Raw genomic sequence first — 25,577 nt, forward strand, 5'->3', positions numbered from 1 at the left:
TATTATTATTTTTTTTGAGGTGGAGTCTCGCTCTGTCGCCCAGGCTGGAGTACAGTGGCACACGATCTCAGCTCAGTGCAAGCTCCACCTCCCGGGTTCATGCCATTCTCCTTCCTCAGCCTCCCGAGTAGCTGGGACTACAGGCACCTGCCACCACGCCCGGCTAATTTCTTTGGATTTTTAGTAGAGACGGGGTTTCACTGTGTTAGCCAGGATGGTCTCGATCTCCTGACCTCGTGAGTCACAGCGCCCGGCAGTTTTTTTTTTTTAATGGCCCTCAAAGGAAACCAAAGATCACTTGAGCACAGACCATGCAAGAAATGCTGGGTTTGGTGGTATAGGTATCTTGAAAAGTGCAGTACCTTGTACGCAGGGAATCCTATTCTTTTAAGAATTTACTCAGAAGAATGTATTGTAACTTTTTGTTCTCAGGGATTGTTTTTCACTTTTAAAAATTACTGAGGACTCCAAGGAACTTTTGTTTATGTGGGTTACATATACCCATCAACTTTACCATATTTTAAATTAAAGTTTAGAAATTTAAGAAATGCTGACCGGGCACAATGGCTCACGCCTATAATCCCAGCACTTTGGGAGGCCTAGGTGGGTGGATCACCTGAGGTCAGGAGTTCAAGACTAGCCTGGCCAACACGGTGAAACCCCGTCTCTACTAAAAATACAAAAATTAGCCAGGCATGGTGGTGCATGCCTATAGTCCCAGCTACTTGGGCGGCTGAGGCAGGAGAATCACTTGAACCTGGGAGCGGAGGTTGCAGTGAGCCAAGATAGCGCCACTACATTCCAGCCTGGGTGACAGAGCGAAACTCTGTCTCAAAAAGAAATTTAAGAAATGCTTATTAGTTCATTAAAAATAACAATAGGCCAGGTGCAGGGTTTCACACCTGTAATCCCAGCACTTAGGAGACAGAGACAGGAGAATAGCTTGAGCTCAGGAGCTCAAGACCTGTGTGGGTAACATAGCAAGACCTCGTTCTCCACAAAAAGGGAGAAAATAGACAAAATTATTAATACATCGATTTACACGTTAACATAAATAAGCTTTTTGAAAAATATTATTTTCCAAAAGAAAAAATAGAAGAACAGCGTTGATTTTACATTTTTGCAAATCTCTTTAATATCTGGCTTAATAGAAGACAGCTGGATTATCCTAGCAGCTTCTGCATTCAATCTCTCGTAATATATTGTTTTGATTGAAGTATGAAGAAAAGATGGCTTCATACAGCTTTGTCATTGAAAAGCAGGAAGTATGTTAATAGCCTTTTCAAATAATTTGATGTTTATCTTTGATACTACACCAAAACACAAGTAGCAGTTTTTTGTTTTTTTTTTTGAGACAGAGTCTCGCTCTGTCGCCAAGCTGGAGTGTAGTGGTGTGATCTCACTGCAACCACCAACTCCCTGGTTCAAGCGATTCTCCTGCCTCAGCCTCCCGAGTAGCTGGGATTACTGGCATGCGCCACTGCACCCAGCTAATTTTTGCATTTTTAGTAGAGACAGCGTTTCACCGTGTTGACCAGGATGGTCTCAATCTCCTGACCTTGTGATCAGCCCACCTCGGCCTCCCAAAGTGCTGGGATTACAGGCGTGAGCCACCCACCCAGCCACAAGTAGCAGTTTCTTAAACGTTGATTGCTAAGTAGAATCTGAAGCCATAGTAATGAGCTTTTCATTTTATTATGTTAGAATCCATTGTTCTATGTTAATTGTGTTTTGTTGTTGTTGTTTTGAGGTGGTGTTTTGCTCTTGTCACCCAGGCTGGAGTGCAATGGCGCAGTCACAGCTCACTGCAACCTCCGCCTCCTGAGTGCAAGCGATTCTCCTGCCTCAGCCTCCCAAGTAGCTGGGATTACGGGTGTGCGCCATCATGACCAGTTAATTTTGTATTTTTAGTAGAGATGGGGTTTCACCATATTGGCCAGACTGGTCTCAAACTCCTGACCTCAGGTGATCCGCACGCCTCAGCCTCCCAAAGTGCTGGGATTACAGGCGTGAGCCACTATGCCTGGCCTATATTACATTTTGAATGGACATCATGTATCCATCATTTGGAAAATACTGGTTCATTCAGTTATACAAATGTCCCACATGTCAATATGATATTATACAATATTTAAAAATCACACCTGTAATCCCAGCACTTTGGGAAACTGAGGCAAGTGGATCACAAGGTCAAGAGATCGAGACCATCCCGGCCAACATGGTGAAACCCTATCTCTATTTTAGTAGAAAAGTACAAAAATTTAGTACAAAAATTAGCTGGACGTGGTGGTGCGCGCCTCTAGTCCCAGCTACTCGGGAGGCTGAGGCAGGAGAATCGCTTGAACCCAGGAGGCGGAGATTGCAATAAGCCAAGATCGTGCATGCCACTGCACTCCAGCCTGGCAACAGAGTGAGATTCTGACTCAGAAAAAAAAAAAAAAAAATCCTATTAGTTTATCTCATTATAACCAATCTCATCAGAAAAGTCTTAAGTATTGAGTTGTCAGGCTGAAAGGCAGATAAAAGTTTTCTAAACATTCTAAGTTTAACTTGAAAGCTTGAATTTTATCATTGGCAACAGTGCTTTTCTTGAAATGACGGGCTCACATCATTTATTATAATTATTTCTAGTATTATTATTATTATTTTGAGACAAAGTCTTGCTCCGTCGCCAAGGCTGGAGTGCAGTGGCAGGATCTCAGCTCACTCTACAACCTCCGCCTCCTGGGTTCAAGCAGTTCTTCTGCCTCGGCCTCCTGAGTAGCTGGGATTACAGGCGCCCGCCACCACACCCAGCTAATATTTATATTTTTAGTAGAGACAGGGTTTCACTATGTTGGCCAGGCTGGTCTCGAATTCCTGACCTCAGGTGATCTGTCCGCCTCTGCCTTCCAAAGTGCTGGGATTACAGGCGTAAGCCACTGCATCCGGCGTCATTTATTTTTGAGAAAGTGTTTGCTAAATACTCAAGAGCTGAATGACATTAGTTTGTCAGTCCTTTCAGGTAAAAATGGTATTCTATGGAAAAAGTGACTTAGTTTATTCTGCTCGCAATAGTCATACAAATGGTTTTCCTTGAGAGCCATATACTTTGGTATGCATCAGAAGTGCTTTTTGGGTACATCTATTTTATCACAGAATAAGTGGAGACTGGGTTTCAACATGTTGGCCAGGGTGGTCTCAAATTCCTGGCCTCAAGTGATCCGCTTGCCTCAGCCTTCTAAAGGGCTGGGATTACAGGCATAAGCCACCGTGCCCAATCACAGAATACTTTTAAAAAACATATTCAAGGGTCAAGATTTAATAAAAGTAATAATTTGTAGTGCTTCATCAGGGACATTCTTAAGCAAAACTGGCATATTTTAAAAATTGAGAAGACATAGCTCTACAGTATAGTAACTACTAGTGTGGTTTGGTGTCACTACCTTGATTTGGTATAAAGTACCATAACGTTTTACCTGCCATGGATTTGCACAATCACTGCAAATGCCAACACAGTGAAAAAGGCAAATAATAATATTGTTATGAAAATAGTTTAGTTTGTAGAGCCCCTGAGAGTGCCTCAGGAACCCTCAGGGGTCTGCAGACCATACTTGAGACCCTCTACCGTAACTGAATGAGGTTACTGAGGGTGAATGTGTAGAGTACAAAAAGAACCTCTAAGTGAACCCTGAGGAAACCCCATGTTGTAGGAAAAGGCAGAGGAAAAATAAACTGCAAAGGAGATAGAGGAATGACAGCCATACGTTATTTGATAATATTAATAGTTGGTATAGGCCACGCACAGTGGCTCACACCTGTAATCCCAACACTTTGGGAAGCCGAGGCAGGTGAATCACTTGAGGCCAGGAGTTCGGGACCAGCCTGGTCCTGAACAGGTACTAAGAATACCTGTAATCCCAGCTACTTGGGAGGCTGAGGCAGAATTGAACCCAGGAGGTGGAGGTTGCAGTGAGCCAAGATCACGCCATTGCACTCCAGCCCAGGTGACAGAGGGATGCTCCATCTCAAAGTGGGTGTTTAGTAAGTGTTTACGTTGTCCTAGGCATTGTTCTAAGTGCTAAGCATTGAATCCTCATTAGTAAGTTTATGAGGTATGCAGGCACTACTGTTATCCTCATTTTACAGATGAGAGAACTGAAGCAGAGTAACTTGTCCAAGGTGACTCAACCAGCAGTGCTTACCAGGCAGTCTAGTTCCACTGCCAGAGAGGTAGAGGGAGAAGATTAGGAAGAGTATGGCAGTAAGGAAGAGAAAAGGGCATTTCAAGAAGAAGGTTAGTCATTAATGATTTGGTTGGTGCAAAAGTAATTGTGGTTTTTGCCATTAAAAGTAATGGCAATTACTTTTGCACCAACCTAATAAAATGCTGCTGAAAGGTCAAGTAAGATAGAGGACTGAAAAGCATCCATTTGTTTTCACAATAAGGAGATCATTGACAACTTTGGCAAGAACAGCTTCAATGGAGTGTAGGGACAGAAGCCAGAGGAGAGAGGAAGGTGAGTTGAGGAATGTGTGGGAGTTTAGTTGTGAGGTCGGGGAAGGCCAGAGGGGGCTAGGGACCGGCAGGGCTGTTTTAAGATGTGAAAAACTTGAGCATGTTTAAGATCTGATGAGAAGAAATAAGTTGAGAGTGAGGCTGAAGATAATAGAAAAAAGGAGGGATAAGTAGAATGCAATTTGTGATCAGTAAAGAGTACAGGGAGATTGGTTTTAGATGTGATTAGTTTAGATTGAGTGATTCTGATAACAAAGTTGAGGGCATTCCCTTTCCTTCTTAGCCTAAATGCTTGAGGATCTTGGCTATTTCTACTTCTTTCCTCCTGTATCTTTAACTGCTTTAACTCACTGCTGTCTTTTAGAGTCTTTACTTTACTGGAATTTCTTTGGTAAAGGTTACTACAGATCTCCAAATTGCCAAATCTAGTAGATACTGAAGTCCTAGTCTTGGTCTCTCCCTTATTTGATACAACTCCACCTCTGACCTTCCTGTCCCCTAAATTCACCTTTTATGCTGATGTTGTCCAGGGTTCTGACCTCAGTTCTCTTTTAAGTTTATATTCCTTTGGTATGTAATCACAGTCACCCCCACAAATTTAGCTACCACTTATATTCTTATTCATTTGTATTCATATATTCTCTTCTTTCTCTCTCTCTCTATATCATACCCAAGCCCCTTTTCCAAGTGTATTTGCATCCGAGACAGTTCCATTTTAGTGTCCCATGGGTACTTGAGATTCAGCAAAAACAAAACTCAACTCATCTTTAACTCCCAAACTTTATTTTATTTCATTATTTTATGTTTTGGAGATAGCAATCTCATTCTGTCACCCAGGCTGGAGTGTAGTGGCACAATCAGGGCTCACTGCAGCCTCTACCTCCTGGGCTCAAGCAGTCCTCCTGCCTCAGCCTCCCTAGTAGCTGGGATCATGGGCACATGCCACCACACCCAGCTAATTTTTAAAAATTTTTTGTAGAGATAGGGTCTCACCATGTTGCCCAGACTGGTCTTAAACTCCTGTTCTTTTTATATATCTACTTTGGCACTTTATATTTTTCTAGAAATTGATCTAAGCTGGTGTTTCTCAATCTGGTCATATTGCTGCACACATACAAAATAACATTTGTGGCTGAGTGTACTGGCTCACGCCTGTAATCCCAGCACTTTGGGAGTCGGAGGCAGGTGGATCACTTGAGGTCAGGAGTTCAAGACCAGCCTGGTCAATGTAGTGAAACCCCGTCTCTACTAAAAATACAAAAATTAGCTGGGCATGGTGGTGCATGCCTGTAGTCCCAGCTACTACTTGGGAAGCTGAGGCACAAGAATCACTTGAACCCGGGAGGCGGACGTTGCAGTGATCCCGGATCACACCACCACACTTCATTTCAGCCTAGGCATCAGAATGAGACTCTGTCTCTAAATAAATATACAAAAAACATTTGCATTATACAGTAAGGTATATGAGGCCAGAGACTACAGACTAAAGGTTTCTGGCTACCCGAAGGCCCCACGGATCACCCTGAAAGCTAAGATCAGTATCTCAGCTTAAGTATAGCCCATTTGTGTTACTTGCCACCATAAAGTAGTCGAGAAGCTTAATCTAGACTTTGGTTTTATTTGTGTATAATTCATATTCATCAGTGGTGTAATGAATCACAAAAGTAGCATTGTTAGTATATAGATCCTGTCTTTGATAGGAAAAAGCGAAAGCAATAGGTAATTTCATCCTAATTAACCTAGGCTTAGGTCAACTGCTGCCATGTATCTGGAGAGCAGGAAAAGGGCAGAGTGAAATGATCTCTACAAAGTAGGACAAATCTAATACTGTCAGGATGGGTCACTAGATTCGTGTTCGTGGAGTTACAGGTGGAAAGTAGTAGCTTATTTTTATAGACCACTAAATGCCTGCTTAACTAAAATCTGCCAGGAAGGGAAAAATCTTGTCTGACAAATTGTTTTAAAACGTGGATCGATCCTGGAGAAGACAGAAAGCCACACTAAAAGTATGATTTCTCAGTATCATCGAGCACAACAGTTTTCAAACTATGATCTCAGGACTCCTTTACAATCTTAAAAAATTTTCAAGGATCCCAAAGAGTTTTTGTTTATGTGGATAGTACCTATCAATGTCTACTGTTTTAGAAAAAAAAAAATAGGGAAAATGTACATGTTTTCTGTATTTACACATGTATAAAATGTGTATATATATATTTTTTTGTTTGTTTGTTTGTTTTTGAGACAGAGCCTTGCTCAGTCGCCCAGGCTGGAGTGCAGTGGCGTGATCTCGGCTCACTGCAAGCTCCGCTTCCCGGGTTCCCGCCATTCTCCTGCCTCAGCCTCCCAAGTAGCTGGGACTGCAGGCGCCTGCCGCCACGCCCGGCTAATTTTTTGCATTTTTAGTAGAGACGGGGTTTCACCGTGTTAGCCAGGATGGTCTTGATCTCTCGACCTTGTGATCTGCCCTCCTCGGCCTCCCAAAGTGCTGGCATTACAGGCGTGAGCCACCGCGCCCGGCCTTTTTTTTTTTTTTCTTAGATGGAGTCTCGCTCTGTCACCCAAACTGGAGTGCAGTAGCGCAATCTCGGCTCACTGCAACCTCCGCGTCCTAGGTTCAAGCAATTCTCCTGCCTTAGCCTCCCAAGTAGTTGGCTACTTTTTTGTTGTTGTATTTTTAGTAGAAGATGGCATTTTGCCATGTTGGCCAGGCTGGTTTTGAACTCCTGACCTCAAGTGATCTGCCTGCCTCAGCCTCCCAAAGTGCTTGTATTACAGGTCTGAGCCACCACGCCCAGCCTATTTATTTATTTATTTATTTATCTATTATTGAGACAGAGTCTGCTGTGTTGCCCAGACTGGAGTGCAGTGGCAAGATCTCAGCCCACTGCAAACTCCGCCTCCTGGGTTCAAGAGATCCTCTCACCTCAGCCTGCCAAGTAGCTGGGACTACAGGCATGTGCCGCCATGCCTGGCTAATTTTTGTATTTTTTGGTAGAGATGGGGTTTCACCATGTTGGCCAGCCTGGTCTTGAACTCCTGAGCTCAAGCAGTCTGCCCACCTCAGACTCCCAAAGTGCTGGGATTACAGGCATGAGCCACCGGGTCCAGCCTCTTTATTTCTGAGACAGGATCTGGCTCTGTCACACAGGCTGAAGTGCAGTGGCGCAATGACAGCCCACTGCGCGACTTCCGAGGCTCAAGCGATCCTCCCACCTCAACCTCCCAAGTTGCTGGGACCACAGGCATGAGCTACCACACCTGTCTAACTTTTGTGTTTTGGGCAGAGACAGGGTTTCACTACGTTTCCCAGGCTGGTCTCGAACTCCTGGGCTCAAGTGATCCATCTGTCTCAGCCTCCCAAAGTGCTAGGATAACAGGCATTAGCCACCGTGCCCAGCCCATATTTATTAATTCATTTAAAAATAGCAATGGCCTGGGAAACATGGTGAAACCCTGTCTCTACAAAAAAAATTTTTTTTAATTAGCTGGGCATGGCCAACACCTGTAGTCCCAGCTACTTGAGAGGCTGAGGTGGGAGGATCACTTGAGCTGAGGAGGTCAAGGCTGCAGTGAGCAGTGATCACACCACTGCACTCCAGCCTGGGTGACAGAGTGAGACCCTGTCTCAATATAAATAAATAACAATGAACTCATTACATTTTATGAAAAATAACTGTTTTCCAAAACAAAAAACTGAGAAGAGTAGCATTTTAATATTTTTGAAAATATCTGGCAGTTGTAGTCTCATGTCAGCGTCTGCATTCAGTCTGTTGTTATATGTCATGTAACTTGTGGAAAGTTCCACTGTACTCTCATGAGAGAGAAAGGATTTTTATGAAATTATATAATTATTATGAAGATAGTTTTGACCTTGTAGACCTACTGAAAGGGTCTCTGGATTCCCCAGGGGTCTGTAAACCACACTTTGAGAAGTGCTGATGTAGCAGAAAGGATAAATGCCAGGCTCTGGAAATTGACCAGCCTAGGTATCTTTTTTTTTTTTTTGGAGATGGAGTCTCGCTCTGTCGCCCATTGTAATTCCCACCTTCTGGGTAAAAGCAATTCTCCTGCCTCAGCCTCCTGAGTAGCTGGGGTTACAGGCGCCCACCACCACGCCCGGCTTTTTGTATTTTTAGTCGAGATGAGGTTTCCCCATGTTGGATAGGCTGGTCTCGAACTCCTGACCTTGTGATCCACCTGCCTCAGCCTCCCAAAGTGCTGGGATTACAGGCATGAGCCACCGCGCCCAGCCTAGATACCTATTTTATAAGTTATACCAAATGCCAGCCTTTTGTATGATGTAGAATTAGTAATTTCTCAAAAGCTATTAATTTCAAATAATTTCACTTTCTTCAGTAACGGAATTCATTAACTGTGTAACTAAATCTATATATTTAATTTTTATCACAAATTAGAAAAGAGTCTTTTCCAATCATGTCTGGAAAATATCATAATAAAACTTCATTCTGTGGCACAAAATAAACACTCAACAAGTATTTGTCAAATATTCTTAGGCTCCATATAGCTGGAACTGACTGGATATGAGTAGCTTTATGCTTTTCACCGAACTCTGAACTAATGAGGGCAGGATGTGAGCTAATGACAATGCTAGATTATTAAGTCCACACCATGATCCAGATAATAGTAATTTTAAAATTGGCTTCACCCAGGTGAGCAGAATATAGACTTGTTATATCAAAGAGGATTTCTTGCTTCTCACTTTCTGCTGGAGGTACCGGAGTACCCAGACTGAATATGTTTCTAGTGAAATAATAATCGCTACTCTTTAATGAATGTTTACTAAATGTCAGGTATTGGTATAGGCATACATTGTATCATTTTATCTTTAACCCTGTGAGGTAGATATTATCTCCATTCTATGGGTATGTAACAATCACAAGGTCTTTAAGCTGGTAAAATCTGTCTAACTGCAAGTCCTGAGTTTTAATCACCTGACTGCTTCCAGATTAAAGAAGCCTGGGTTGGGGGTAAGAGTAGGAATTGGAAAGGCTGTTTTCTGCCTTTGGATTTTCATGCAATTATGTTGATAGGAAAAGGAGGAGGAGACAGGGTTGTTTAGATGATTTTTATCTCTAATATGGTATCAACTCAACAACAAAGAATGACCACCTCATTTACTCTTCTGAATGCTGATTAATCCTGGGTCGGAATTGAGCTCCAATAGAACAAGAGTGGGTTTCACTAAAACCTGTTGCTTGTCAGTTACTGAGCAACTGCTGAGCACAGTACGTTGGTAAATATGAAAGCAGTCTATTTGTGTTTAGAAGGAGTTTAAACATGAGTTAGGGATTAAAATATTATTGGTATACAGAATAGTATACCAGTAAATGTAAATTAATGTATCCACTAGCATTGGCCTTTGAGTGGAACTATTTTTTTTTACCACCTGTGTAAAAGAGAATGTGTTACAGATGTGGCTAACTTTATGCTCTGAATAAATATTACTCTATGGCTCAGGAACTTTGGTGATAAGGTAAAAAGTTTTCATAGAGGGAGAAAAGTTTCTTATTTCTCAATCCCTCCTTTAGAGACAATATATTCTAGATTCAAATGCAGCTCAAGAAAATAGATCAATGGCACTCCATTTTACACCTCCCAGTCATATTTTCATTATGGGACTCCTTAAGATGCTAAGGGCTAAAACTGGTTTTGACTTATCCTGAAAGTGGCAATATAGAGCTTTTCCTAGTGCTGATATTCATAGAAATCTCTGGTTGTGGGGGAGAGTAAGATCCTTCTTGAAGAACCAAGGAATAGTTCCTCAATTTTCAAAGATTCAAAAGTTAGAAATTAATTATAATCAATCAATGATAACATCATAGAATCTTAGATACAGAAAAAGAAATCTTAGAAATCATCTCATAACCTCTTTTTATTTTTTATTTATTTATTTTTTTTTTGAGATGGATTCTCGCACCATCGCCTGGGCTGCAGTGCAGTGGCGCGATCTCAGCTCACTACAACCTCCACCTCCAGGGTTCAAACAATTCTCCTGCCTCAGCCTCCAAAGTAGCTGGGACTACAGGCGCCTGCCACCAAGCCCAGCTAATTTTTTTTTTATTTTTAGTAGAGAGAGGGTTTCACTATGTTGTTGGCCAGGCTGGTCTCAAACTCCTGACCTTGTGATCCTCCTGCCTCGGCCTCCCAAAGTGCTGGGATTACAGGCGTGAGCCACCACGCCCAGCTTTTTAATTCTTTTTAAAAATTTAAATCCATGGGACTCTGCTTGATATAACCTCTTCTTTTAGATGATGAAACCAAGACCCAAGAGATAAGTGATTTTACCAAGTTTATATGCCTTATTAGTAGATCTGAGACTAGGATAGAGTACTAATAGGTAATTTCCTTCTCCCCTTTCCTAGCTTCCTGATTTCTTTCTTCTTGACTCCTGAAAGATCGAAGTATTTCCGTAACCTCTTGGTTAGGCAGGAAGGTATCCAAGACCCAGGATATCTATATGCAGGAAGAGCTTAGTCTCAGTTCTACTTTTCCCTCCAATTAAGATCTTGGTCTTTTGATGTAAGGAAAACTGCCGTTTATTAATCACCTCCTTTGTGCCAGTGTCTTTCATATACATTATCTCATTGTACACTTACAAGATTCTTCTGAAGTAGATTAGTGGTTCTCACATTCTAATGGACATGTGAATCACCTGGGAATCTTGTTAAAGCGCAGGTTCTGATTTTGCAAGTCTGAGATGGGCTCAAGATTATGCATTTCTAAAAAGCTTCCAGCCAGCACAGTGGCTCACACCTGTTATCCCAGCATTTTGGGAGGCTGAGGCTGGTGAATGTTGTCACCATAAAGAAGTGATAAATGTTGAAAGTGATGGATATGGTAACTACCCCAGTTTCATCATTATCCTATGTATACATGCATTGAAACATCACATTGTACCCCATAAATATGTACAATTATTATGTGTCAATTATAAATACAAATTATTTTAAAAGAATTGGCCCTTGGGTTTTCTCCATTACAGGTTTATTGCCAAACCCTGTGCACTCCATATTGGCATCGAGGACAGTGGTCCTTATCAGGCCCAACCCAATGCCATCCTTGAAAAGGTGTTCGTATCTATCACCAAGGTAAGTGGGCAAAGAAACAGAGAGGAAAATTCACACAAGGCGTTGCTCCATGGGGCAGTGGAGGGTAGACAGCACATATCCCTAAGGGTAAGGATAGGATGGGATGATCTTTCATGTTTGAGTAATCTATGTAGCTATATGGAGAGCTTTATCCCCTCAGGGAAAACCTTTGGGCCCTACGTATGTCAAGTTTACATAGTAGTATGTTTGAGTTTTAGGCCCAGCAGCCACCTTTACCCCTCTTTCCCCAAACACACACCATATCTTGTTTTTGTTTTTCCTTGTTCCAGTTTCTGCCACTGCCTAGTTGTGTAATCGAAATGGAGACGGTACTGATAGCCTTTGCAGTTCGGGTTTTTTGTTGGTTTTTTGGAGAGACAAGGTTTTGCCATGTTGCCCAGGCTGGTCTGGAACTCCTGAGCTCAAGCCATCCTTCGGCCCTCGGCCTCCAAAAATCCCAGGATTACAGGCATGGGCCACCATGCCTGGCCTGCAATTTGGGTTTTTAATATCCTTTTTTACTCAGCCTGGGCTGGAGGAAGAGTCGAAACAAGGATGTGTATAGGTGAGCAGTACAGGTCCTTGATATGTAAGATAAAATTTCTTACTAAAAATGACTTTGGGATAACTTGGAAAGATAAACATCACTTGAGCCACTATGGCTATCATATCTTATCACTCAGCTAGTCAATGGTATTGAAGGAGGGGTCTCGGAAGGGTCTGAGGAGACAGGGGTGTTGACTCTGCTTATACATTTACAGTATCCTGATAAGAAAAGGCTGGAGGGCCTGTCAAAGCAGCTGGATTGGAATGTCCAAAAAATCCAATGCTGGTTTCGCCATAGGAGGAATCAGGACAAGCCCCCAACGCTCACTAAATTCTGTGAAAGCATGTAAGTATGCAAGGAGAGAGGGAGGGAATAAGGAAGAGGGTGGGATACAACTGGACTGAAGTTTTCTTTTTTGAAAATCACTTCTGTTGTTAGGACAACAGTTAATGGATATAGAGAGCTAACTCAGCCTATTATTGGTAGGAAAGAAGGGAACTGGAACACTGATTCCCTTAAGTTTCTTGGACATGTTGCCACTAACCTAGGTATGGTTCCATTTTGTTTCCTTTTCCTAAATAGATTGGGAGTAAATCCTTATAACTGTACTTATGTAAGTAGATGTACTAACACATGTATACCTTAATAGAGGGAGTACTAGCTTGCTTGCTATAAGTTGACAATTTTTAGGAAGCATTCCTTTTCTGGGAAATACTATTCTTCATTTTATTGAGCTTTTTCTAATTATCCTCTGAGCACTGTATTAGTAATTGTCATGTAAAGAAAAATGCTAGGGAGTCTGATGATAGAGCCTAATATTTTTCCTAATGGAAGATGACTCTGTCTTTGGTTTTTTTGTTTTGTTTTTTTTTTTTGAGACGGAGTCTCACTCTGTCGCCAGACTGGAGTGCAGTGGCACGATCTCGGCTCACTGCAACCTGCACCTCCTGTGTTCAATCTATTCTTCTGCCTCATCCTCCTGAGTAGCTGGGACTACAGGCGTGCGCCACCATGCCCAGCTAATTTTTGTATTCTTAGTAGAGACAAGGTTTCACTATGTTTGGCTAGGATGGTCTCGATCTCTTGACCTGGTGATCCGCCCGCCTCGGCCTCCCAAAGTGCTGGGATTACAGGCTTGAGCCACCACTCCTGGCCCCTGTCTTTGGCTTTTTAAATGACAGTAGTTGCCCCTATTCTAGGACTTGATCCTCTTTCTCACCAGTAACTCTCTTATCCCCAGATTTGCTATCTTGACTTCCCTAGCCTCAGAGACTTCGGTTTCAGTGGACATTTGTCTAACCTCTCCTCTTTGTCCACCCAGGTGGAGATTCACATTTTATTTATGTATATTCTGCTATGGAATTAGATTTCTCTGGTCGGTGAGTCTTAACTTTCTCTAGTCCTCTGTTGGGTTGTAATCATGCCTAGATCTCTAGTAATAAGAGTTAATCTAGAAGCAAGAGTTAAATACCTTTAGATTTTTTTTCTTTTTTTTTTTTTGAGACAGAGTCTCACTCTGTCACCCAGGCTGGAGTACAGTGGTGGAATCTCAGCTCACTTGCAACCTCCACCTCTTGGGTTCAAGCGATTCTCTTACCTTAGCCTTCTGAGTAGCTGGGACTACAGGTGCACACCACCATACCTGGCTAATTTTTGCATTTTTAGTAGAGACGGGATTTCACCATGTTGGCCAGGCTGGTCTTGAACTCCTGACCTCAGGTGATCCACTCACCTCAGCCTCCCAAAATGCTGGGATTTCAGGCATGAGCCACTGTGCCTGGCATAAATGCCTTTAGATCTTTATATTTCCCCCAACTTTTCCTCCTCTGTGATGCCCACAGTCCAGGTTTATATCCTAATAGATTGTCTTCTGTCTGGGGCCTGACTTCAGTAACCTTATAACTCTACTGCTTCTCCCTAGAAGATACTAGTAATATCAGTAATAACTAAATCAGCATAATACTTAATGGTTTACAAAGCACTTGACAAAAATTGAAGGAGGAGAAATGGAATCAACCCTTTAAAGTGGGTGAAACGGGTATTATTCCCATTTTTTAGTTAATTGTTAGAGTCAAAGAAGAATTTCAGGGGGCCGGGTACAGTGGCTCACATCTGTAATTTTAACACTTTGGGAGGCCAAGATGGGCAGATATTTGAGCCCAGGAGTTCAAGACCAACCTGGGCAACATGGTGAAACACCGTCTCTACAAAAATTTGCCTGGTGTGGTGGCATGTACCTGTAGTCCCAGCTACTCAGGAGGCTAATGTAGGAGAGTCACCTGAGCCCAGGAGGTCAAGGCTGCAGTGAGCAGTGATGGAGCCACTACGTTCCAGCCTGGGTGACAGAGCAAGACTCTGCCTCAGAAAAAGAAGGAAGAATTTCAGGCTTTTTGATTCTTGAGTTCATGTTTTTTTCCCTGTACCATACTATTTCTCTCTAAATGGTATCACTGTGTTTTCAAAATATTATAGACAAAAAACTGGCAGAAGTAAAGGAATAGACAAATATACAGTTGTACTTGAAGATGTTAATACTTTTCTCTCAGTAATTGACCTAAACCCTAGGCTAAATAAATAAATAAATAAATAAATAAATAATCACTAAAGATGTAAAATATATGAATGACATGATCAACCAGTTTTAGCTAATTGACATTTATAAAACACTACACCAACAGCTGAAGAACACATATAATTTTTAAGTGCATGTAGAAAGATAAACTAATGCTGGGCCATAAAATAAGTCTCAGTAAATTTCAAAATATTGAAATCTTAAAGAATGTGTTCTCTAACCATAATGGAATTAAATTAGGAGTCAATTGTAATGAGAGACATGGAAAATATTTGGAAGTCGCCCGTATGCGGTTGCTCACACCTGTAATCCTAGCACTCTGGGAGGCTGAGGCAGGCAGATTGCCTGAGCTCAGGAGTTCAAGACCAGCCTGGGCAATATGGCAAAACTCCATCTCTACTAAAAATACAAAAAATTAGCCAGGCATGGTGGTGCGTGCCTGTAATCCCAACTGCTGGGGAGGCTGAGGCACGAGAATCACTTGAACCTGGGAGGCAGAGGTTGCAATGAGCCGAAATCACGCCACTTCGCTCCAGCCTGGGTGACAGAGCAAGACTCTGTCTCAAAAAAAAAAAAAATTGGAAGTTAAACAACTCTTCTCAATAACCTGTGGATCAAATAAAAAATCACAAGAGAAATAAGAAAATATTTTTAATTGAATGATGCTAAAAGTAAAACATATCAAAATTTCTGGGATACAGATAAAACATACCTAGAGGGAAATTTATAGCTTTAAATGTTAATATTACAAAAGAAAGGTTTAAAGTTAATCTAAGTTTCTGCTTTAGGTTCTTGAAAAAGATAAGCAAAATAGGTTAAAGGAAGGAAATAATAAAAAATAAGCAGAAATTGGCCAGGCGTGGTGGCTTACCCCTGTGCTCCCCACACTTTGGGAGGCTGAAGTGGGAGGATCACTTAAGCCCAGGAATTCAAGATCAGCTTGGGCAAGATAACGAGATCCAGTCTCTATAGTGAGACCCCATTTCTAAAAAACCATAATAAAGTAAATAAGTGGAAATTAATGAAATAGGCATTAGATAAACAATGGATACATTTGTGGGGTTTTTGTTTGTCTGAGACAGAGTCTCACTCTGTCTCCCAGGCTGGAGTGCAGTGGTGCAATCTCAGCTCACTGCAACCTCTGCCTCCTGGGTTCAAGTGATTCTCCTGCCTCAGCCTCCCGAGTAGCTGGGACTACCGGAGTACGCCACCAGGCCCAGCTAATTTTTGTATTTTTGGTAGAGACAGATTTTCACCATGTTGGCCAGGCTAATCTCGAACTCCTAACCCCAGGTGATCTTCCCACCTCCACCTCCCACAGTGCTGGGATTACAGGTATGAGCCACCATGCCTGGCCTGTTTTTGTTTTTGCTTAAAACAGGGTCTTACTCTGTCACCCAGGCTGGAGTGCAGTTGCATGATCACAGCTCACTGCAGCCTCAACTTCCCAGGCTCAGGCGATGCTACCACCTCAGCCTCCCAAGAAACTTGAGACTACAGGCACATGCACAACCACACTGGGCTAATTTTTGTATTTTTTTAGAGACGGGGTTTCACTATGTTGCCCAAATTGGTCTTGAACTCCTGGGCTCAAGCAATCCACCCACTTCAGCCTCCCAAAGTGCAGGGATTAACAGGTGTGAGCTACTGTGCCTGACCATGGATAAAATTAATAAAGCCAAAAGTTCTTTCTTTGAAAGGTCTGATTAATGGACAAACTCCAACAAAAAAAGAAAATACGAATTACCAATATGGGAAGGGTTATCACTACAGATCCTATAATCATTGAAAGGATAATAGGACAATATTATGAACAATTTAATGATAAGAAATCCAGCAGCAAAGATGATATACACAAACTCCTTAAAGGACATAATCATTATTCCATTAGAGATTATTAGTTTTGACTTCTGAACCTGGCATGGAGATACCTTTCTTGGTTATCAAATGAATCACTGTCTTCCTGTATATATATTCCAGGTGGTGATACTTCCTAAAACTATCCTAAAATTCTCTTTGTTCTTATTTACCTCAAAGCATAGTTTTTCTATTTATAACACTCTGTTGTAGATGAACAATCTAGCTATTTATTGATCCTTTGGGGAGCCCTTAAATCTGTTTGGGGGCTTTCCTGTCTCTCTTTTGCCCCAGCCTAGAGAGAAGGGGATTACATGGGGTAGATCTTGAAGCCAGGTGAGAACCTTGAGGATTGACATGGATTATCTGTTTTCTCTTAGTCACCTTGGTTCTGGGACATCCGACAGTGCTGGCATAACTATCCATTTCAGGTAGGATCTGAGTCGTTTCAGGATAGAGGTCTTGAATGTGTGTAAGATAGAGTGAGTGAGGATCCTTTGCCAGTCCCCAGGACAGATGGTGTGTTTCCTTGGGATTGAGGGATTAGGGGTTCAGTCTCTTTAAGTCATATATTCAGGGTCTCTATTTTTTGTTTTTATTAATTTTCCCACTGCTAAGAGTCATATGAGGTATCTATTCCTGAGACCCCCATAGCAATGAAATCCAGTGAGTTTTTTGTTCTGATTTTCCCCATTATATTCACTCTAATTGGGCTAGAAAGAAAAGCAGTTTTCTGGTATTTAATGAGGTACTTTCTGGTTCAGATGTCTTTTTTGTATCAAGGGTAACTTGAAATCCCATTAAGAGCATCTTGGTTGTAATCTATACTGGAAATATGTCAAAGAACTGCTAAAGGGGTGGAAGAGGAGAAGGCCTATGTGTATTCAATCCTGTAAAAAGCACTAATTGCCCAGAATCCTAGACATACTGATTTGATTGTGTTATAGTATGTGTTAACTGTATCTCATCTCTGTAAGATGAGAGCTGAAGATGGGTGTGCAGAGGAGCGAGGGAAGAGGCTTAAGTCTCTACACCAATCCAAAGTCTGTTAGCTATTGCATATCTTGGGAGATAATGGGGAGGAGAAATGTCTAATAATTTGGGGTATTGGTCCTCCAAGGCAGAGAAAGTTGGAGAGATGGAATGCACGTTTGACTAGTCGGTAATCTAACTACTTCTTTCTCTCTTGCAGCCTCTTTCAAGTGGGCTTTATTACTATTATATCATGGAACTGGCCTTCTATTGGTCCCTTATGTTTTCTCAGTTTACAGACATTAAAAGAAAGGTAAGGACGTTGGCCCCCTCAAGTCCCAAACTTACTGCATCCTCCTTTCTAGCAGCTTCCATGACTGCCATTATGATGTATTATCTTCCCTGAGACTGCAAAAGGAGAAACTGGGTTTGATGGACTCTTAGCTTATTGTAATGTTGCCAGAAATGAGACTGAATTAATGATGAAGTATATTTAAGACATTCAGGGAAGCCCCAGGATGAGAGCAATTAACCAGCTAAGAAGCATACTTTTTTCCATATTCTTCTTTAAGCTTCTTACATATCTAAAGAAAAAAATCCTAGTCAGAATTGGGGGATAGCAATGCCTTATTTAGAAAAAACACCTGATTCCAGAAAAACTGGATAATGGCTTTCACATGGCATTAGGGACATTTGCTCTCTCTGTACTCCCTTTCTGGTTACCCGACTTACTCAAAGAAAGTCAATTGGAAGGGGTTTTACTCTCTTCCTGCTATTGTTCAGGAAGCAAAGATTGAGAGAAGTGAGATGACTTGCCCAGATAGTGACAGAGTTGGAAATGACTTAAGTTTTATACAACCAAATAGAAAAGGCAGAATCTTTACTTTTTTATTAGCGTCTACCTGAAATAATGTGGTTCCAGCAGCTCTAACCCTAATCTGTCACTAACTCAGGGTTATCTTTGGTGAAGAAAACCAGGGTTAGCATTTATGGGAATGAATTAAAACTTAACCAGGTTGTTAGTGTTATCTAACATAGAAACTTGATACTCAATTTTTATGCCTTTTACTCTCCTATGGTCAGAAGACACAGGTCACTTTATTACAATTTTATTTTAATTGTGACACATATAAGAAAGTTTGAAATACATATTTAAGTTTTAAACATAATAAACGGAGAAGTATTTAATAGATGTGTCTGACAACTCAAGTATTTAGAGACTTCCCTAGATCTAACTTGACATTTGAACCCAAGAGGAAATTAGAGCCACAAACCTATCCCTACTATTAGGTCCTTGTGGTTGACGTTTCTCTCATTAAAACAGAAGAGTCATAGAATCTCAGAGATCTCTAAGGCTTGTATGTCCCACTGGGAAGTTATCCCCAGGTGTCAGTTCAGCATCCACACTATATATATTCCGCAGTTACCAAAGGAAATTTTTACTTTCTGGCCTTTGAGCTGCATTAACGTAGAGTATGGGTCAGTCACTGATGTAGGGAGTGTTTAGTTAAATGCTAGGTAGCCAGAGGAGAGTCTAAGCAGAATGGAAACTTTTTTTTTTTTTTTTGAGATGGAGTCTCACTCTTTCGCCCAGACTGGAGTGCCGTGGCGCGATATTGGCTCACTGCAACCTCTGCCTCCCAGGTTCCAGCAATTCTCCTGCGTCAGCTTCCCGAGTAGCTGGAATTACAGGTGTGCGCCACCACGCCTGGCTTATTTTTGTATTTTTAGTAGAGATGGGGTTTCACCATGTTGGTCAGGTTGAACTCGAACTCCTGACCTTGGGTGATCCGCCCACCTTGCCCTCCCAAAGTGCTGGGATTACAGGCATGAGCCACTGCGCCTGGCCAATGGAAACTATTATATACGGGGTGGGGTAAGATCCTCAGAGAATAATGCAGGACATTGGGTTGGCTGGTGTTTCTACGGCCCAGCTTTTACCTCCCTCTTCTATTTCCATTCCTTCCTAGGACTTCCTGATCATGTTTGTGCATCACTTGGTCACCATTGGGCTCATCTCCTTCTCCTACATCAACAATATGGTTCGAGCAGGAACTCTGATCATGTGTCTACATGATGTCTCAGACTTCTTGCTGGAGGTAAAAACCCAGTCTTTCTCCATCTTCTTCTTCTCTTCTCTTCTTCCTATGTGAGGACTTTCTCCCCAGCTCAATTCTTTCTTCCTTTCTCCAGGCAGCCAAGCTGGCCAATTATGCCAAATATCAGCGGCTCTGTGACACCCTTTTTGTTATCTTCAGTGCTGTTTTTATGGTTACACGTCTAGGAATCTATCCATTCTGGTAAGTGGTAGGGCTGTAGAGTTGTGGTAGGTATGAGCCTAATGATACCTTTTGCCAATTCTCATTTTGCCCATTCAGTTTTTCTGTTCTATTCTATTCTATTTTTGCCAATAGAACACAAGAACCCTATTGCCCTGCTTTTACCTTGGCCTGTGCTGACCTTTTATGGACTCTCATAGGACCTCTGCTGCCTCACACCGTATTTCTAGCAAGGTCGGATCCAGACTCAGAGTACCCGACTCGGTTGGCTTCTGGTTTTTTTGACTCATCTCTGAGGAACAGTCCTAATTTTATGCCTAAGTAATTCCTTTGCCTTCTTTTGCCCTGTTGATACAATTCTCAGGCCCTTCTTGCTTGTGTTCCTGCTCTGGTCCCAACCCTGACCAACACACACATATTCTCATTCTCTCTCTCATTCTCTCTCTCATTCTCTCTCTCATTCTCTCTCTCTCTCTCTCCTCTCCCCCCTCCCCCCCCGTCTCCTTTCACTTCTACATTCACTGCTTTATGGGAATCAGCTACCTACTGTCCTATCCTATATGTGTCTGAGGAGCTGAGTCATTCCTAGGATTAGAGTCCCACTTCTGTCCTAATTTCGTCAAACTCTGCATATTTGAAGTCATTAATAATGTGACTTAATCCATCAGTTCCTAAGATTTATATATCTTTCCCTGTTCCTAAGGATAGAAAACACAACAGGCTCCTCCCCTTCTTTATTTTCTTACTGTGGATGACAGTCCCTGGAACTTCAGCTGATAAAAGGGCTGGTAGGAAAACACACAGGGCTCTGCATCCCTAGGACTCGGCTTCATCCCTGTCTTCTGAGCTTTGACTTTAGAATCTGACCATTGGCCTCCCTCTTCTAGGATTCTGAACACGACCCTCTTTGAGAGTTGGGAGATAATCGGGCCTTATGCTTCATGGTGGCTCCTCAATGGCCTGCTGCTGACCCTACAGGTTCTGCATGTCATCTGGTCCTACCTAATTGCACGGATTGCTTTGAAAGCCTTGATCAGGGGAAAGGTGAGGATGAAAGATGGCTTCTTTCTTTGGGGTATGGGGGAAGATAGGGATTACTCAACAGATGTTCTCTCTCCATCAAACCTGGTGAGCCCCATCTACTCAAGCAGGCCAAGCAAAAAGCCTAGGGCTCCAAAGTCTTTGCCTCTTCTATGAGTGTTTTGCCTTTTTTAGTTTAGAGACAAGGTCTTGCTCTGTCACCTAGGCTGGAGTTCAGTGGCATGATCACGGCTCACTGCAGCCTCAAACCTGGGCTTAAGGGAGTCTCCCACTGCAGCCTCCCAAGTAGCTGGGACTATAGGTGTGCACCACCATGCCTGGCTAATTTTCTTATTTTTTTGTAAATAGGGTGTCACTATGTTACCCAGGCCAGTATCCAAGTACTGGCCTCAAGCATTCCTCCCACCGTGGCTTCCCAAAGCAATGGAATTATAGGTGTGAGCCACCACACCAAGCCTGTTTTACCTTTTTTTTTTTTTTTTTTTGAGATGGAATCTCGCTCTGTCGCCCAGGCTGGAGTGCAGTGGCACGATCTTGGCTCACCACAACCTCCACCTCTTGGGTTCAAGTGATTCTCCTGCCTCAGCCTTCCTAGTAGCTGCGACTACAGGATGTGCCACCGTGCCCAGCTAATTTTTGTATTGTTAGTAGAGACGGGGTTTCACTATGTTGGCCAGGCTGGTCTCTAACTCCTGACCTCATCATCTGCCCACCTAGGCCTCCCAAAGTGCTAGGATTACAGGCGTGAGCCACCGCACCCAGCCTACCGTTTTACCTTTTAAGATGTGACTTAGATGCAAGAGGGGAGTTCTGCCTTCTTCCTGTCCCTTAGGAATGGCTTTTGTTAAAGCATGATAGGGTTAAGAGTTTTTTAAGAGATGGCCTCAACCATTTCCTATCCCTTACCTACCTGCTTCAGTGGATTTCATATTTTTTCTTTTTGACATGGGGACTTTTTCAAAGGAAATCATATGCAGAGCCACATAAACTGTATAAAAGCAGATTGTTAAGTTGCTTAGAAATGGTGACAGTTCACAAGCCACCACAAGATAACCATGCTGTGATATTCAAGGTATAGTTTATATAAGGAACTAAATATACACCTCACCCCACTACTGTATGAGGCAAGTGTCCTAAGTGAATGGGTATGTAGTATTTCAAATACCCATCTTATGCCAAGAGCCAAAGAAAGGTGCCACTTAATGATAAACTCATAATTGAACTTTGCAAGTTTTGAAGCAGTCAGACTGTAATTAGTCCAAGAGCTAGGGATTTCAGCCTAAAGGAATACAGAATCCCAAGTGGGAGGGGCTCTGCTTGAGCAGGCACTGACACCAGGACCAACTGATGGAATGTGGCCTAGATATTGATGATCTCCTGTGTCATTATTCCTTATAGCTGCCATTGGCTCAGAACTTGCTCAGCGTGCCTGTGCATCTTGCTGTAGCTACTGGACATCTCTGTTCTCTCCTGCTTCTTTCCTGACTAGGTGACCTGTCCAGGAAGGATTAAACCCTGTACTCTCCACTCTTTCCTCACCTCCTTCCTTTTTTCTATGCCTGGCGGGAGCTGGACAGTTTCATCTCTTGCATGTAAGTGTATCTGTGCTTCTAGTATTCAGTGAAGCATGTCCATCTGAATGTGGTTCTCCTTCCTCCTGCTCTCCTTTCTGTTCCCTTGTGTTGGTCTCAGAGCATGCCCTCTCTCCTGACTTTTCGGGGCCATTATTGACTACAGCTGCAGTTGCCAGATGTTTTCCTAAATTGAGGCAAGAATTTGAGTCTACTTTTTTTTGTTTCTGAGACTCTGTTTACCGCAAGTCTAGAGACACTCTGCCCTCTAGTGGAAATTTCCTAAAGGTCAGGTAATCAGTCATCTGAGTTCAGAGGTCAACAGCTATAATCAACTGTAGAAGACCCATCCAACACAAATTCAAGGAGCTGATCCAAAGCAAATGCTCACCTCCTTGGCAATAGCTGTTACAGCTGTGTTCCTTTTCACTTCCTTCTCTCCTTTATTTAAACTACATTTATTATCCTTCAGTTCTGGAGGTCAGAAGTCCGACACAGGTCTCACTGGGTTTCTGTCCTTTACTTCCAGAGTCCAGGGTGGAGTTTTTTTTTTTTCTGAGACAGAGCTTCGCTCTTGTTGCCCAGGCTGGAGTGCAGTGGCATGATCTTGGCTCACTGCAACCTCCGCCTCTCGGGTTCAAGAGATTCTCCTGCCTCAGCCTCCTGAGTAGCTGGGACTACAGGCATGCGCCACCACGCCCGGCTAATTTTTTTTGTATTTTTAGTAGAGACGGGGTTTCTCCATGTTGATCCAGCTGGTCTCGAACTCCCGACCTCAGGTGATCCGCCCACCTCAGCCTCCCAAAGTGCTGGGATTACAGGCGTGAGCCACCGTGCCTGGCCCTTTTTTTTTGTTTTTTTTGTTTTTTTTAAGAGACAAGGTTTTACTCCATTGCCAAGGCTGGAGTACAGTGGCGCAATCATGGCTCACTGCAGCCTCGACCTCCTGGGCTCAAGAGATCCTCCTGCCTCAGCCTCCCAAGTAGCTAGGACTACAGATGCATGTCACCAAACCCAACTAATTTTGTCATTTTTTATTTTTTGTAGAGACGGGGCTCTCGCCATGTTGCCCAGACTGGTCTCAAACTCTTGGGCTCAAGCAGTCCTCCCCTCTCAGCCTCCCAAAGTGCTAGGATTATACGTGTAAGCCACCGTTCCTGGCCCATGGTGGAGAAACTGAAATACTTTGCTTGATATGCAGGACAGTTTAATTGGGAAATGCTGTTGTAATCCAGATGCTTCATTTGAAAATACGAAACAAAAAAGACCATGTTAATAAGCATTCACAGATGGTAGCATGATTAGAACTGGGATTCTTTTCTCATTGACTGCCAGTCCATTTGTGTTTTCACTATACTGTGTATCTTGGGGATGCTGAAGTTTCACAAGAAAAGTGATCTTGCTATTGGGAAAGGGAAGAAGATTGGAAAACAGTGTCATAGGATAATGGTAGCTGAGCCTAGGAATGGGAAACTACTAAAAAAGGCCTGTTATGGATCAGCTTTGGGGATAAAGCAAAACAGCATAACCAATATGAATAAATGCATTGTCCACAGCCACCAGAAGATAGAAGCACTGCTGACAGTCATATGTATTGTTCATGTTGGCCTTCCCTGTTCTTTGAAGTGGAAGAAGAGAAGGGGTGTCTGGAGTTTCCCTGAAACCTAAACCAGGTCTCAGTGAGTGATGTCAGTTCTCTTAGGCTGGTCCTGAAAGACACACCCCTCTACCAAAGTAGCTTCTATTCCATAGAGAACAGAATTGGAGATGGCAAGGGAGAAAACTAGAAAGCAGGCGAAGCATAGTCACAACATTAGCCATAGTCCAGACAATACTTTGAGTTAGATGTCATCAGAAAGCAGACCAGACTGGGAACACAGTGCTCACACCTGGGTTTCTGAGCGTAGGTGTGTCTTACAGTTCTCTCCAGAAAAGTTCTGCCCTCACTTTTCTGTCTTTGGTCTCATCCCACTCAGGTATCTAAGGATGATCGCAGTGATGTGGAGAGCAGCTCAGAGGAAGAAGATGTGACCACCTGCACAAAAAGTCCCTGTGACAGTAGCTCCAGCAATGGTGCCAATCGGGTGAATGGTCATATGGGAGGCAGCTACTGGGCTGAAGAGTAAGGTGGTTGCTGTGGGGACTTCAGTACACATGGACTTGTAGGGTCACTGGCAACATACTCCTCTTGGCCCTTCCCATATCTACCCTTCTGTGACTGGGGGACTACAAGGCACTGAGGAGTATCAAAGAAGCGAATATTTTCACTTTGAAAGAAAACGCTGCCGTTTTGTATTTAATAGCCTCCAAGTTCTTTCAGTAATGTTATTTGCTCTGTTTTTGTGTGTTTGTTCATGTGCATTTGTGCATATGCGTGAGTTTCATTGCTGGGGTTGGGGCACAATTCTGGACTGGAGCCATGAGGCCTTCCCTAGTCCCCTTTGAACCCACCTTAGTTCCACATTTGGCTGCATCTTGAATTATACTGACTCCAGACTGTCTCCTCCCTTTTTGCTCTTGGCTCTTGAGGCTCTAAACCCCTGGGCCATCTGAATGGAGCAGCCAAATTCAGTCCCAGATTTCTGCACTGTTCCTCTTTCACAGCTAGAATACGTTGCATGATGAAGTTGTATAGAAACAGAACCATGGATGGATGGCCGGGATTACTGTGGTCCCTAGCTAGATCCCCTTCCTATCACCTGATAGCAACAGGGACAGCTGCCAATACCCTACTCTTTACTCAATGGTACCCAGGGAGGGGGCATGGGAAGAGGGTGAGCTGAGGGCTGGAGGAGGACAACAGCCACTGGGTGAGCTGTTCACGGTCTTGTACTATTGTTTACTCTGTGATTAAAAGTACTTCAACCCACCTCTACTGTCTCAACCTCTTTAGTGACTATTTCTGCAGTTTCCTGAATCCATAAGCTAATTAAGAGCTTTTCCAGGTCTGATTCAGAAGGCCCTGGACACCAAATTTTTCCTTTCTGTGCATGGTGGGAAGAGAATCAGCCAGGGTGCTTACATTTTAGAGCTTTATGTTTTTTAAGAAAAAGTTAATAGGTTTAGTGGGTCACAAGAAGAATACTGGACAGATTCAACCATGTATATAGTGAAACCAACAAAAGCTTTGG

The 25,577-nt window shown here is 42.8% G+C and overlaps 1 protein-coding gene across 4 annotated transcripts in view; it reads left to right on the top strand.

Annotated features, from left to right (window-relative positions):
• CERS5 (ceramide synthase 5) overlaps nt 1–25,315 on the top strand; it is a 37,060-nt gene extending 11,745 nt beyond the window's left edge. The window contains exons 1-10 of one of the 4 annotated variants that reach the window (XM_011964592.1): nt 10,768–10,788; nt 11,500–11,607; nt 12,369–12,499; nt 13,476–13,533; nt 16,964–17,014; nt 17,776–17,868; nt 19,526–19,654; nt 19,749–19,855; nt 20,722–20,878; nt 24,423–25,315. In XM_011964592.1, coding sequence (XP_011819982.1) covers nt 10,768–10,788; nt 11,500–11,607; nt 12,369–12,499; nt 13,476–13,533; nt 16,964–17,014; nt 17,776–17,868; nt 19,526–19,654; nt 19,749–19,855; nt 20,722–20,878; nt 24,423–24,572 — 1,005 coding nt within the window. In that variant the 3' untranslated portion in view covers nt 24,573–25,315. Of the gene's footprint in view, nt 1–10,767; nt 10,789–11,499; nt 11,608–12,368; nt 12,500–13,475; nt 13,534–16,963; nt 17,015–17,775; nt 17,869–19,525; nt 19,655–19,748; nt 19,856–20,721; nt 21,283–24,422 lie in introns of those variants that run through there. The other 3 variants (XM_011964574.1, XM_011964568.1, XM_011964583.1) reach the window with 3 other exon arrangements.
• Nucleotides 25,316–25,577: the final 262 nt, after the last annotated feature.

Source organism: Mandrillus leucophaeus, unplaced genomic scaffold (assembly GCF_000951045.1).
Source record: "Mandrillus leucophaeus isolate KB7577 unplaced genomic scaffold, Mleu.le_1.0 Scaffold118, whole genome shotgun sequence".
NCBI classification, from domain to species: domain Eukaryota; kingdom Metazoa; phylum Chordata; class Mammalia; order Primates; family Cercopithecidae; genus Mandrillus; species Mandrillus leucophaeus.